The sequence below is a fragment of the Fusarium tjaetaba genome (genome assembly GCF_013396195.1).
Source record: "Fusarium tjaetaba strain NRRL 66243 chromosome Unknown NRRL66243_c0000035, whole genome shotgun sequence".
Taxonomy (NCBI): Eukaryota; Fungi; Ascomycota; class Sordariomycetes; order Hypocreales; family Nectriaceae; genus Fusarium; species Fusarium tjaetaba.
The window spans coordinates 292,486-306,458 of NW_023501231.1; the positions used below are offsets into that span (position 1 = coordinate 292,486).

The 13,973-nt window shown below is 48.7% G+C and overlaps 7 protein-coding genes across 7 annotated transcripts; 3 read left to right on the plus strand and 4 right to left on the minus strand.

Annotated features, from left to right (window-relative positions):
* Positions 1–486: 486 nt before the first annotated feature.
* On the minus strand, positions 487–1,524 carry FTJAE_1996 (uncharacterized protein; the record flags this gene model as incomplete). The annotated part of the gene is made up of 3 exons (XM_037348143.1): positions 487–624; positions 670–1,331; positions 1,383–1,524. 3 exons carry the CDS (start codon positions 1,522–1,524, stop codon positions 487–489), a joined length of 942 nt encoding a protein of 313 aa, XP_037210956.1.
* Positions 1,525–2,796: 1,272 nt separating this feature from the next.
* Positions 2,797–3,899, plus strand: FTJAE_1997 (alcohol dehydrogenase zinc-containing protein; the record flags this gene model as incomplete). Its single annotated transcript, XM_037348144.1, has 2 exons — positions 2,797–2,905; positions 2,980–3,899. The coding sequence occupies 2 exons, from the start codon at positions 2,797–2,799 to the stop codon at positions 3,897–3,899; spliced, it is 1,029 nt and encodes a 342-aa protein (XP_037210957.1).
* Positions 3,900–4,123: 224 nt separating this feature from the next.
* On the minus strand, positions 4,124–5,674 carry FTJAE_1998 (cytochrome P450 monooxygenase; the record flags this gene model as incomplete). Its single annotated transcript, XM_037348145.1, has 2 exons — positions 4,124–4,177; positions 4,232–5,674. 2 exons carry the CDS (start codon positions 5,672–5,674, stop codon positions 4,124–4,126), a joined length of 1,497 nt encoding a protein of 498 aa, XP_037210958.1.
* Positions 5,675–6,497: 823 nt separating this feature from the next.
* Positions 6,498–8,297, plus strand: FTJAE_1999 (major facilitator superfamily transporter; the record flags this gene model as incomplete). Its single annotated transcript, XM_037348146.1, has 3 exons — positions 6,498–6,671; positions 6,726–8,210; positions 8,274–8,297. The coding sequence occupies 3 exons, from the start codon at positions 6,498–6,500 to the stop codon at positions 8,295–8,297; spliced, it is 1,683 nt and encodes a 560-aa protein (XP_037210959.1).
* A 176-nt stretch (positions 8,298–8,473) lies between these two features.
* On the minus strand, positions 8,474–9,273 carry FTJAE_2000 (sterigmatocystin 8-O-methyltransferase; the record flags this gene model as incomplete). Its single annotated transcript, XM_037348150.1, has 3 exons — positions 8,474–8,540; positions 8,591–9,122; positions 9,249–9,273. The coding sequence occupies 3 exons, from the start codon at positions 9,271–9,273 to the stop codon at positions 8,474–8,476; spliced, it is 624 nt and encodes a 207-aa protein (XP_037210960.1).
* A 747-nt stretch (positions 9,274–10,020) lies between these two features.
* On the plus strand, positions 10,021–12,284 carry FTJAE_2001 (Pyoverdine biosynthesis; the record flags this gene model as incomplete). Its single annotated transcript, XM_037348151.1, has 4 exons — positions 10,021–10,633; positions 10,692–11,133; positions 11,172–11,950; positions 12,022–12,284. 4 exons carry the CDS (start codon positions 10,021–10,023, stop codon positions 12,282–12,284), a joined length of 2,097 nt encoding a protein of 698 aa, XP_037210961.1.
* Positions 12,285–12,522: 238 nt separating this feature from the next.
* FTJAE_2002 (DJ-1 domain protein) lies at positions 12,523–13,215 on the minus strand (the record flags this gene model as incomplete). The annotated part of the gene is made up of 2 exons (XM_037348152.1): positions 12,523–12,658; positions 12,707–13,215. 2 exons carry the CDS (start codon positions 13,213–13,215, stop codon positions 12,523–12,525), a joined length of 645 nt encoding a protein of 214 aa, XP_037210962.1.
* Between the last annotated feature and the right edge of the window lie 758 nt (positions 13,216–13,973).

Consider the following 13,973-nt stretch of genomic DNA (forward strand, 5'->3'; position numbering starts at 1 on the left):
AAGCGACAATTCACTATGGATAGTCATCAACAAGGGAGGGGATTCGGGTAATCATGCAGCTAGTGTCAGCACCAAGCCCACATGTATGTGGGTTATCAAAGCACGGCACTGATCGTGGAACCCCTGTCAGTAATTATGAAATTACAAGCCGACAGTTCATTTACAAAATAGAACTTCAGCTACAAAAGAAAAGAGATGATAGAGGTTTAATACCCAAGAACAGCAATAACCGCTGTCGTTCAAATTGGTAGCTACTAAGTCTCCAGATCCGGCATGTGCTGGAGTATTCCATGCTCAAGACGCAAGACAAAGCCTTCAAAAAGAAACCTTCTTTTGAAGCCATAGTATAATTTTGCTTCTACATATATCATGATCCTGACTAGCGATCATGAGCTACTGAAAACTCAAATTGGTATTAAGCCGCTGAACTCTACATTTGACAATAGCCACGCCTCTCTAGATTGTATACAGTGCCGTGAGGATAGCTTATGTTTCGATTTGGATACCCTCGTAATTCTGACACTGGAATGACAGTAAATTGATGATATACTTCATGGTTCTGCTGTAGAACCGCTGGTGAACGGCATATGCCTGGTTGAATATGAGAAACTGGCTTCGCATTAGCTATAAACAGGATATATTAACAATGAACCTTGTGGGCTGGCTTACCTGACATAGACTGAGGAATATCTGGGGGAATTTCTCCAGCGTGAGTTGTACCTGGACATGCGCAAGTCGGAGTTCGATGGTGACGAGGACATCTAATAACGTGCGGATAAATCGATTGGTCACTATTAGGGTGGCATGAGTACCAGGGACCGTGTGACCCGATCTATCAAGATACAGGGAGCAAGAATGACTTCTGTTTGACCCTGAAGCTCTTTCATTGTCACAGATGAGCATATCCTGCCACGATGTGCCGCACGTGGAGCTGTGATGAAAGGGCATTGAGCTGGTGACACATCCGCAGCCCATGCCACTGGTTCCATGAGGCGAAAGCTTGCCTGGGAATGGAGCAAAGGGCATAGAACTGTGTTGAGTTTCGTCTTGCCATAGACCATGAGAATATGGCGCGACGTCTGGAGAAAAGCTCAGAGGGGTTGAAAGGATATCGGACTGCTGGTCTTCTGGCGTTGGCACCATGGATATATCGGCTGGTAGTGACAGCGGTGAAGATAAAGATGATGGCTCCGGCGATATTTCAAGCGGCATGAAAAGTGGTGAAGTTGGCGTTGGCGTTGGCGTTGGCATGTAGGTCTCTTGTTTTCCTCGGAGCATGTTCTCAATAAGTTGCTGCTCGAGTGAAGAAACATAAGCCTTGTGCTTTTTCCCTGTACACATAGTGAGTATCCGTTATGTGGAGAGGAAAAAGAACTCCGTACTGTGGTTCCGTTGGGCTTGACGGTTCTGCAATCGTCTTCTCTCTGTTCTATCTGTTGCATCTGTGGCCTTGCTGTCATCCGTGGGCAGCCATTCTGAGAGCTCCATGAGATTGTCGATCTCAGTTTGCTCTAGGGTATTCATTTCCACCAAAAAGGATGTGGGTTTGAAAGTCGGCTACTATGCAACCTCCGTGTGGTGCAGCCACAAGTTGGGGATGCCCATATTAGGAAGTGACACCTCTGCAAATGGGGTAGTAGGTAAATAAAAGAATGGAAAACGGTGGGATTTCATTCCCAGACCTTGTTACTGACAGATCACGCATAACATAGCCTCCTTTGCTCTACGCGATGCTCAACTCTATTGGTGGTAGTTAGGCAACTTTCGGGCCGACGTTGAAACCTTGTTCATCCTCCAGTTACTAAATGGGACGCGAGGCCATGCCATCGTTCATGATCACTCTGTAGCACCGACACTTCTGGGACAATCATTTCAGCACATGGCATCCATCTTGGCCGCGTTGACCACGTTGGGTAGCTACCATCTCATAGCTTGGGGGTCGCTTCTAGGGACGCAACTGTACCAGGTGAACGCAGTTCTTGGATCGACTAGGTGTCGTGTACTAACTACTCACTGTGCCTGACAGACCTTTGCCATGACCAAAATGTGCTATTTGTACCTTCCACGGGCACAATTCATGACTCTTCAGAAAAAGGTATTCCCAGTGTATTTCGCCGCCGAAACGGCACTGGCCGTTGCCACAGCCGTTACGTATCCGGGAGGCTCGATAATGGCATTGCCGTCCAACCTTGCCGATTCTGCTCTACTAGGCACTACTCTGGGCATGTCGGTACTGAACCTTCTTGTCTATGGGCCAAGGGCGTCTGCAGCGTTGACGAGTAGAAACCACGCAGGTAACCAAAGTCAATAGAAGCGGTAGTTGAGAAGGGTAAACTGACACAAGCGTCTCCTAGAAACCCGCAACGGTCTTCAGCTCGGCTCCAGCAGCGAATTGTCAAATGATGGCCTCTCAATAGATATGTATCGAGCAAAACGGCAGTTCTCGACCAATCATGCAATGAGCATACACTTAAATCTCATTGGTATCATGAGCACCATCCTGTATGGTGTATTACTTAGTTCAAAAATGCCCTAGCGAGGAGATTTCTGTATGGCCGATAGGGTGCATTTGGCGGCAGCGATATGGACTAGGACTAGCCTGGATCACATATTCATGCATGCAATGTCAGCGTGGAAAGCCATAGTGCGACGGCGCATATTAGGTACCTACAAGGGATAGTTGCAACGGTTGGTTCCGTAAAGGAATATATCTAGTGAACCTGGTCCTCTGATAGCAAAACAAACATCTGCCAAACACCAAAATTCCTTCAGACCCGTATTTATGCCATGTCAAGCATGAAAGCCCTTGCTGTCACAAAGTTTGGCGAGCCAGCTAGGCTGATCGAGAGACCCATTCCTGTACCAGGCCCTGGAGAGGTTCTGCTCAAGGTTGTTGCTGTTGGATGTAAGTGCTCTGATTGGATTTAGCCTAGCGATCCCATGCTGACCCTTTTACGGTGAATCCGTACGATTTTCGAGCTAGAGACTTTGGACTATTCGTTGATCCGAATTCACTGCCCATGGTTCTCGGGAACGACATCGCAGGGATCGTGGCTGCTTTCGGCCCCGAGAATAACGGCGTTGATCTGCAGATCGGGGATCTTATCTTCGGGCAAAGCAACCACGGAAAGCGAACTGCCGACCAGTCCGGTCTCCAGGAGTTCTGCCTCCTCGACACTTGCGCCACGGCCAAGATCCCATCGGGCTTCACTGCCGACCATGGGGCCAGTCTTCCTAGCAATGCCGTGGCTGCTTTTTGGGCCCTCTTCAACCAATCAGCTCTTGGTCTGCCCCCGCCTTTCAACACCGACTCAGACCAGGATCAGCATATCGAAGGAAATTGCATCGTGGTCATAGGCGGCGGGTCCAACTGCGGTCGCTACGCCGTCCAGTTCGCCTCTTTATCTGGTTTATTCTCAACCATTGTCGCTGTCGCGGGACCGAGGCACAGCGCAGCCCTTCGTTCTTTCGGGGCTACCCATATTGTGGACCGGCACGGCGACGAGTCCGAAGTAATAAACAAAATCCGAGATATTGTTGGTGATGATTGTATGTATGTTATAGATGCAGTCAATCACGAGCATACGCTGGGCGTGGCGTGTCTGTCAAACACCGGACAGGGGAGGATGGCGACGCTGTGCCCCGGTGAGGCGGATTTGGCGAGAATTCCCGACAAGAAGGCGGGCTTCACAAAGGTCTTCTCGTCAGGCGCGTCTCAGAACTCACCGGACCTGGCGAGGGGATTTTGGACTGCTTTGCCTGAGTGGCTCAAGAGTGGGCAGGTCAAGACTCTAGAGTGGGATGTGATTGACGGGCTCGAGGAGGCGGCAATAAATGCTGTTTGGGATCTGTACAGAGATGGCAACGCTCCAAAGAACCAGGTACATGTTCATATCTAGAGCTTGGTGTTTGAGTCGATGGGCAGAATAGACTTGGAGCCGGGCAAATTGAGCAAGTATACACACATCTCCAGAACACATTTCGCTGGCGCAATTCACTTGCTAGGGACGGCGAGGGACAGCCAAGAACTGAAAGTATTGGTCGAAAGAATAGAAGCTCAAGTTTCACTGCTCTAGCGATGTTTTGTCACTATGTTAATTAAATAGCTTCTACGTACCGCTTTCTATGCCAATTCCTCCAAGATAACCTTGCATTTTAACGGTGCAAGAATTCCCCCCTTTAGATTCACAGAGTTAGCAACACTCCCGTCTAACAATCGTAGGTGACTTACCGGGGTGAGTTTGAGTCGATATTCAGGGTCCACGGTCCATTTCGTCCTCCTCAGCAACTCGAAGAGAGCAACCTTGGTCTCCAACACGGCAAAGTTGCTCCCGAGGCACTTTCGCGTATGAGCGTTGAAAGGAATATAGTTTCCTTTCACCTGCTCTCTCCTGTACCTTGCCTTTATGTCCTTGATGTTGTCACCCCATCTCTCAGGAGCAAAAACCATGGCATCACTGCCCCAGACACCGCGGTCTGTCTGCACTCCATACGCATTCCACCCTACCCACGTCCGACCCGGGATCTCGATCTTGTCAGCGAGGACCGCAGGCCCGACGGTCACTCGGTTGATGAGCTGAGAAACGGGCGGGTACAAGCGCAACATCTCGTAGACGACGGCAGTCAAGTAGGGCATATCGTTGAGCGTCTCTGCGGTCGGGGAAACCACCTTCTTGGAGAGTGTCTCTTCTCGGAGCCTTGACTGTACGGTCTGATTGGTACCGAGCTCCCAGAAGACAGAATTGAGAAGTTGTTGCACATTCTCGTGGGCCGTTAGAAAGACAATTTTGAGATTAGCTCGGAACTGGGCATCGTTTATGACACCTTGGTCCAGCGCGCGTTCGAGCATGTGAATGACGAGCTCGCCGGACTGATCGCCAGGCTTTTCGCCTGATGATTTAACCTTGCGCGGACGGTTTTCGACCAGCTCAACGAGGAGATCCTCGAATTCTTTCACTATCGCGTATGCGTATTTGCGGGATCTGAAGAGCCATGCAAACTTGTCGAGCAGTGGAAAGTTGAAGAACAGAGGGTGGAACAAGACCCGCTTGATGATGGATTGAAGTTCCTCGATCCTCTGGCCGGAATAGTCAAGGCAGCCGAAGTCGATGTCGAGGAAGCACTCTCCCATGATTGCGATGGCCCATCGCTGTATCAAGCCATTGACCAAGATACCACCGTTACCGGATCCTGCTTGATTTTCGAGAAGCTTAGAAACAAAGGTCTTGGTCTTGTCGACTATAGGTTCTATGTTAAAGTCTTGCTTCTGAATCCCAGGTTTCATGACCGAGGTGTATAGCTTCCAGTCCGCGCCGTGTGAGTTGATGATGTTGTCGCCCACTAATGTAGCTATCACGCTCCAGGGAATCTTTTTCTGACTTCCTGCTTTTGTGTATATGTCCTCGTTGCGGAACATGTCGCTCAGGAATTCTGGGCGAGCAAAGAGGACGTTCCACCGGCCTGCGAAGAAGATCTTGACGGCACCATGCTTCTCCAGCGGCTCCCGTAGCCATTTCTCATAAATTTCGTCTTGGCCCATATTGCTCCATAGGCCCAGAAGGGACACGTAGATTGGTACGGACGGAATATTTCTTGGCATCTCCGATGGAATTCTGACCAGACCCCATAACAGCGCGGCTGCGCAGAGGAGGGTGAATACTAAGATGGAAAGCATATTTGCGACGTGTGTGATAAAGTCTGAGCTGGGTATGCTATGTTGTGAACAAGGAAAGATCACATACAAGGGGCCGTGCAAATACTTACTCGGAACTAGGCTGGATGGATGTCATTAACTGGAAATGATATCTCCCGGATAGGTCGAGATCGTGCCCAACAATGTGGTCTATTGTCTGCTAATTAAATCGAAACAAGCTCTTACACCAAGTGGTTTAATTTCGACGGCCTACCTTTAAGTTCTCTCTGCTGATTATGTTCTCAGCGTTGCACTAGTTATGCAGTGATGTAAGGTCCATGTTTGCACTGGATCTAGTCTAGACTGTTATCAATGATTCAATAACCAAACGTATTTTCTATGTACGTCCAGAGCCAGATGACATATTCGGTGGCGGTTTATCGTATAACAGGCCGCCTCTGACTTCTGCAGAGACGAAGCGCAAAAAGAAGAGATCCGCTGAGTGGTAACTCACTCAGCGGACTTCTAGGAGTATACCATGGCCCACAGAACCCAGACCGATGGCTAATGACCCCTGCAGCAACTATGAAGCCGGCCCTTGTGCTGACCTCACCTGCATATTCTGCCACAGGTGACAGTTTCATTAAGGGACAGAAGGATGGCTCAGGCCGAAAATGGGGGTAGTGGGTTAGTGAGTCTTGAATGACTTGATATCACACGTTTCCGACGAGTTCAATCCAGTCCGGCTAATACATACCACCTGCGTGCTCACGAACAAGCGCGGCAAAATCAATGATCAATCAAGATATCTTCCTTGCCCATTCTAAAATAGTACTGAAGCATCTACTGGTAGTTATCAGCCATCATGGAAAAACCACAAGGACATGAAAAGCTCGGTTGGCTTTCTGGAGTTATCGATGGCTCGCAAAAGGCAGATTCAGGCGACGTAGCTACCCAAGACACCCCAAGCCAGACTCTGCAAGACAGATGCGACGAAAGGCCCGTGGAAGATGCCAGAGCCAGAATTGCAAAACCAGTGGTAAGTGAATCTTTCCGATACGTCTGGAGCTTGTCAATCTGACGTTTTGAGCAGTGGGTTCTGATCGTCATCACGATGATGTCCTCGACCTTTCTGTTCTCACTCGACAACAGCATCGTTGCTGATATCCAACCAGCAATCATCAAAAGCCTGGGCGGAGTCGAGAAGCTTGGCTGGCTCGGTGTTGCTTTTGTCCTCGGCACCCTTTCCACGATTATCTTCTGGGGCAAAATCATGGGGCTCTTCAATGTCAAGTGGGCCTACATCACGTCGATTGTCATATTTGAGGTGGGCAGTGCTGTATGCGGCGCTGCTCAGACCATGGACGCTATGATCATCGGCCGAGCTCTTGCTGGCGTTGGTGGTGCTGGCATGTACGTCGGCTGTCTGTCTCTTCTGTCTTTGACCACTACGATCCGCGAGAGGCCGATATACATGGCCTCGATTGGCTTCACGTGGGGCGCTGGGACTGTGCTTGGCCCTGTGGTTGGTGGTGCATTTGCCGAGAATACACATGCTACATGGCGGTGGTCTTTCTACATCAACCTCTGCATCGGCGCTCTATTTGCCCCAGCATATCTGTTTCTCCTGCCCTCGAGCGATCCAAAAAGAGGTGTCCCGCTTTCCAGTCGTCTGAGACAGCTGGACTACATCGGAGTGGTACTGAGCATTGGCTTTCTTACTCCCTTCGTCATGGCCATCAACTTTGGCGGTACTGTCTATGCTTGGGACAGTGGACGAGAAATTGCTCTCTGGGTTGTGTCTGGTGTAGTCTTCCTGTCTTTTTGCATCCAGCAGAAACTTGCATTCATGACTACCAAAGAAGACCGGTTGTTCCCGGGAGACTTTCTGCGTATGTATGACATGTGGCTGCTCTTTATCTGCATGGGATCCGCGTCCACCAGCGTTTTCGTTCCTACCTACTACATTCCTCTCTACTTTCAGTTCGTGCGTGGAGACCAGCCGCTCGATGCCGGAGTTCGTCTCTTACCATTTATCTGTGTCATGGTCTTCTGCGGCCTCCTCAGTGGTGCCTTGATGACTAAATCCGGATACTATATGCCATGGTTCCTGCTTGGAGGCTGTCTGACCCTGACTGGCGGCGCACTCATGTATACCGTCGGTGAAAATACTTCAACGTCGTATGTCTACGGCTTCATGGCAGTCACTGGTGCCGGCGCTGGCCTCTATATCCAGGCATCTTATGGAGTTTCACAGGCAAAAGTGGCCGCTAACCGAGTTTCCGACGCTGCTGGCTTCATATCCTTCGCTCAGTATCTAGGAATCACCTTGTCATTGGCAATATCTGGCTCTGTCTTTCAAAGTGTTGCGTTCGACAACCTGGTGCCTCTTTTCCCTGGCGAGCCTGCCAGCAAGGTCAGAAACATCATCACAGGCGCTAGTGGTGACCTTTTTACAACATTAAAGGGATCGATGAGACTGGAGGTTTTGGCCGTCATTATCGATGCCATGAGCAAGACCTATATTCTAGTGATTACAGCAGGGGCTGTTACTGTCATTAGCGCCGCGCTTATGAAGGTACGTTGTTTTGGGTTCAGTCTCCCCATGATATGAGCTTTACTAACGTGAATAAATATCAAGCGGGAGCGCCTTTTCACCGAGTAGTCGGGTCAAGTCACATCAGTTCAAGGCGTCACGCTCACTACGAAACGCAAACTTGTGCGATTACCTTTTGGCTAGCATCTACAACGAGACATGAGAGGCTTTGATATTGTATCCTTCTGTTGCCTTACTTTAAGAAGATTTAGTCTTTGATGACTATGAGTTTTATACACAGTACATTATTTAATAAAAGCCTTGACATTATTCTCTGCAGACGAGGTGAAGCTTGGTGCAAACTGGAATTCTCTAAATAGTGTTAGTAACTGAGAAAGCAAACTGATAACGTCTCTGCTTACCTGCTAAACTTCCAGTTGCCTGCTGCAAGCATCGCCGACTTTGCTATGTTGGGTACACCGGGGGGGAATTGCTGCCGCTCTTCCACAGTCAGAGAGCGCATAAGATACGTCGCACACCACAGATGCCCATCCTTTTTCATTAGTGCCAGACGGCGTATTTTATCCTCCTCCTCGATACGGCCAAGGTCCTCTTGCAGAACCCTGGGTCCAATACCATTGAGAAGGGCTGCTTCGTCATCAAAGGTCGGTTCAACCTCTTTCCAAAGTTTCGTCAGCACCTTGGGCACGTTATCTCTGAACTGGGCATCCTTTGACTCGCGGGCTATGTTTAGAATCTCACTAGCCTTATGACATGTCTGGCGCAGCTGGCTGTGTACTTCCTCCCTCTTGTCTAACTCCTGGTTATACTTGCTTAAGAGAGGGAACCATGAATTATCAGCGGCGTCAAGGCGAGACTCCAGCAGGCTGATTGTATAGAGCGCATATCTGATAAAGTATTCCTTTTTGGACAAGTCTATAGTGGATGCCTTGGCTATGCAGGATTCTAAGCTTCTGCTGATAACTTTGTCTGTTAACGAAATTGACAGAAATGTCGGCGCTGAATCAACTCATTTAGCGATTGTCTCTCGGCAGTTATTCGCGGATACACAACGCTTACTTGTTTCTTGCAATGTAGCCAACATTGCTGCCACAGTTCTTCACACAAAATGAAAAGTGTGTTAGATATTTTCAATAAGAGGATTGCATAAAGCCAATACTTCAAATACCGCTACTCGCGCCGATGAATAGGGACAAGTAAAGAACAAGGGACAGACCATCCTTTGTGCTTGAAGGCCACTAAAACCAGAAACTACAATGCTTAGAGAATCAAGAAGAAAGGTCCCATGGGTGTGCCGTATCACGCTAGCTAATCCGAGGGGACGGGGCGAGCTGCTGACACAAGCTGCATGATGAGATTCCTGCTCGAATGAACCAGGATTTTCTTCCTGGCACTAAAGCCATACTTCGTCCGCTACAGGCTCTCGTATCCAATGGGAACCCCACGGGAATTTGGCATCGTTTTCCGGGCGTTCCACTGCTTCGTCTAATACCTTGAAAATGGCTGACGAGGTACATTCGGTACCCAGACATTTCAGTCCGGAAACGCGATGGCTTTTCGCTGACAATTCTCCACCGGAAGCTTGGGCGCCTTCACAGGCATTGTGTAAGGATTTGCTCCCCTTCTTACATACACGTCCCATAAGTAAATCTTGCTGACAGATCCTAACGATACACGTGTAATTCATGAAGTATCCGATACGCTGCTTTATAAATTGTATTTGTACCGTAGTTTGAAACACATGAGATATAACATATATAGATTCGTCGACTTTGTCCTGGTTAGCAATTTATCAATCAATCCGCAGAAAGATCTTCGATAACACTTCATTATGTCTTCTCTTACTCAAGTTTCCCCGTCCCCTCCATACCTCTTTAAGGACCCAGCTATAGTTGAAGCCACTCTTATGACTTTGCTTGCACGTGTTAAGATACTCGAGGACAGAACATCATGCGATTCAGCTGCCACGTCTACCAGTTCGAAGCAAGTCCTCCATGCACAAATTGAGCATCAATCTACGGAAAGTCTCTTGCCCAATGAGAGAATCTCCGTAGTTAATTTGATCCCCGATGGAGAAAAGACAGCCGCCATTAGTGTCTCTGAAGTCGAGAGCTTCGAAGATGTTGGCTTGGCCAACACAATCCTCGACGTCATCACATCTTACGGGGTCCGCGAGGAGCAATCCCAAGGAAAGCCTTGCGAAGCAAGAAAGAAGTTTCTCCCCGTCGTTTTGGAATGTCTCAAGGCGGAAGCCCCCATCAAATTAATTCTCCCAGCTTTCCCGTTCAAATCCCCCAACCGCTCTAACAAGGTTCTCGGTGCCCTTCCAGATCTTGGGGAAGCTATTGCGCTTGAAACCCTCCAAGGCCTCTGTGATAATATCCAAGACATATACGAACATGGTGCACATTGCTACATCACATCTGATGGTCTCGTTTATAACGGTCAGTCATCTTTATATCCTTGAGGTTTGGTTAGCTGAACAAGGAATTTTCATCTTAGATATTCTTGGAGTCGACGATCTGGACGTCTTGAACTACGGACAGGAGCTTCGTGATATGGCCAAGAGAAGAGGGCTTACGAGCCTCAAGTTCTTGCGGCTGGCAGACTTGCTTGCAATGGCTCCTCACAGATCGTCGGACACCCGCAGCAGGAAACTCTCAACTACTGAGAAACACGTGACATGTATCCGAAGAGAGTTCCTCGCTCGATATCTATCCCCCGGATTCGATGCTAGTGTCGCCATCAAGGAGGACATTGACACACGGCTGACATATCAGGGCTACCTTCGATTTCTGAAGAGGGATCTGGAGGGCTGGGAAGAGCTGAGATATGATGAGGCCAGAAAGCCTATCAGTTCCAAGAAGTCGCAAAAGATGATTGGCGATATCGCTAAACGCATGATTGCTCGGGGTGCAGCTTTTGCTGCTGCCATCAGAGATTCGTATGGCGATTGTGTGCGTCTTTCCATCCACCCTACAGTCGCAATCTCCAAATTCCCCGTCAATTTGATTCCACAACCTTCGGGCAAATTTGGCGCGACCCCATGGCACTCGACCATTGCCCTGGTCTCGACGGCTCATTCGAAACGGGCCACGCAGAGGACTTTGCCAACACTCATGACCTGATTTATCTCCACGGGAGACCATACTACTACCGCGAGAAGTCGGAGCTGTTTGACTGGGGTGACACCAAGGTCGAATTCGAGCCTATGTATCCTTGTGGTCTTGTCATCCGTCCTTCTGACGGTCCTCTATCCGCGCGGCATATTCCCATGGGAAAGGTCAAACAGCTGAGCATTAATCTATCACCAATAGTTCTACGTGGCTTCCAAGATACTCTCGACGAAGACGTCTATTTAGACAAAGCTCATGAGGCTGGTAAGGTCCTTCCATGGAGCTTTGGTATCATCCAGAAAGTCAAAGATGCTGGCGACAACACCAAGCAGGGCAACAACGTGACTTCCAATGAGGCCATGCCCATGCATTTCGATGGAATGTTCAAGTTCGAGGAGATTCAGGATCCTGTTACTGGAGAAACTCACAGAGTCCAGATTCCACCAGGATTCCAATTCTTCACCGCCCCTGTTGTTGCCCCCGAAGGCACGGGGTACACTCTCTTCGCCTCTTCACGGCTCTTCTTCAAGTACCTGCGTGCCCCATACAGTGCCGAAAGATTCGAAAAGATTCGATGGAACATGGACAACGATGGATTTTGGAACGCCAAGATGAAGGATCTGCCCTTGGTGGTCCGTCACCCAGGTAAGTGCCACAATACGACGCCCACCCTCAGCGCCAGGAGCACATTTAGTGACTGACTCCTTTTCCAACAGAAACGAATGCGCCATGTCTCCGTTGGCATGAGCCATGGGATGAGACCAAGACCAAGTTCTCCACTTGCACGGTTACACTCAGCAACGACGAGGCGGAGATTATCGATGTTATCACGAAATTGCTCTACGACAGGAGAGTTGTCCTGAGATTTACTTGGCGAAAAGGAGACTGGCTTGTAAATGACAACACATCGATGCTGCACACCAGGACAGGGTACACGAGTGGATGTGATAGAGAGCTGTGGAGGATCCATTTCGATTAGGTTTTGACAAGACGGAAACAGTTGATCGGGCAATTTCTGAAGTTGTAGTTACCTGGATTTCGCAATTGGGCTTCTTGTTCTAGCTTATCTTCATCATTTCAACGTCGATTTGTTCTATTGATCTCATGGCATTGTTTATACTCTAAATAGCCAAATGCTTACGAACTTCGGAACAAGGTTGTCATCCACAATAAATGCATTGTTATGAAGGATGGCGTTTGAACATGGTTCATCATTATTAGATGTATTCAATCTCGCGCAAGCTAGAAGACCGAACAAACTCCATGATCTGCATGGCAGCAGTTGCTACATCTCGACCCGCTACAAGTGACAAGACGTAAAGGCTGGCATCAATACCACTGGAGATTCCTCCACTGGTTACTATTATCGTGCCGTTCCCAAGGGTCCCTCCATCAACGTACCGAGCTCTGATCACTTCCGTGCCAATCTCCCCAATTCCGCTTGCTTGGTCACAAACATATCGTAAAGTGTCAAGCGCCTTGCCATGCGTCGTTGCCTTTCGCCCTTTCAACAAGCCAATGTATCCCAGAAGCAATGACCCCGTACACACGGAAAGGATCACGCGTGCTTTTCTCCCTATGCGTTCAGGGAGTGCTGCGAATGAGCGGATGAATTCCAACTCGGCGCTATCAGGTTCGCAAAGACCCTTCAATGTTCTCACAGGTCCGCCGGGTACAACGAGGATATCGTAGTCCATAATTCTTGTCAGCGCTTCTTGAATCGAAATATGGCGGTTCACGCAAAGGCTTCTGGATGACTGGATAATCGCGTCGGTAGCAATAAGTGTGATGTCGAAAATTTGCTTTGGATCTTCCGCACCAGGATTGTCAAGGACATTCGCAAAGACCTCATACGGCCCAGCGTAGTCCAGCACGTCGTGGCCGTGGAACATCAAAATGCAGACATTCATTTTGGGCATGGTAGTATCTTCTTGTCCCACCGTTGAGCATGCGGTTTGAGTAGATTGTTTTTAAGTATCTTCAAGTCTTGAAGCTACGATAAGTATAACTAAATGAAGGGCTACATTGTGTCGTACAACGGCAATGCAATACCTGCATGGAATGAAAAGTGACGTTAAGCTGATTCCTGTTTCTAGCTCTCTCAAGTCTAGAATGTGCGTGGGTGGTGGGGCGTTCGTATCATTGCTGACTTGGCCTGCATATCTATCTGGAGCAATCAAGGGCGGCACAGACCAGTAAGAACAAATCTTTCCTGGCATTGCAGGGGTTCTCAAGTATAGCGCCAAAATCAGGAATACCACAGATCCTAGCGCACAGTAGCTGTATGTACTGGGTAAAAGGCAAAAGTAGGGGCCATGATTTTTTAAGAGTGGATCGGATCTTCAGTATCGTCACTGTGGAAGCTCACTGTAAGTCAGGGGCCTTACGGGGCATTTATAGCTTATTAAGCGGATCATAGCGCCGGATCAGCCAATAAAATAACAGAAAATACAGTGTGTGTCACGGTGCAGAATCTTTTACGTACTGTAGGGCTACAGAAAGGTGGGACAGCTATTTCGCCAAAATGGCCTCTACTTTTGCCCTTTACCCAGTATGTCCTGTCAGCAGACAATCAAGAACCCCTGTAACTAACATCTAACTAGTTAGCTTGCTATCCATGGTAATGAGTAAGTTCCAGGTAAGTAGCAAACGACCTTACTAAAGCTAT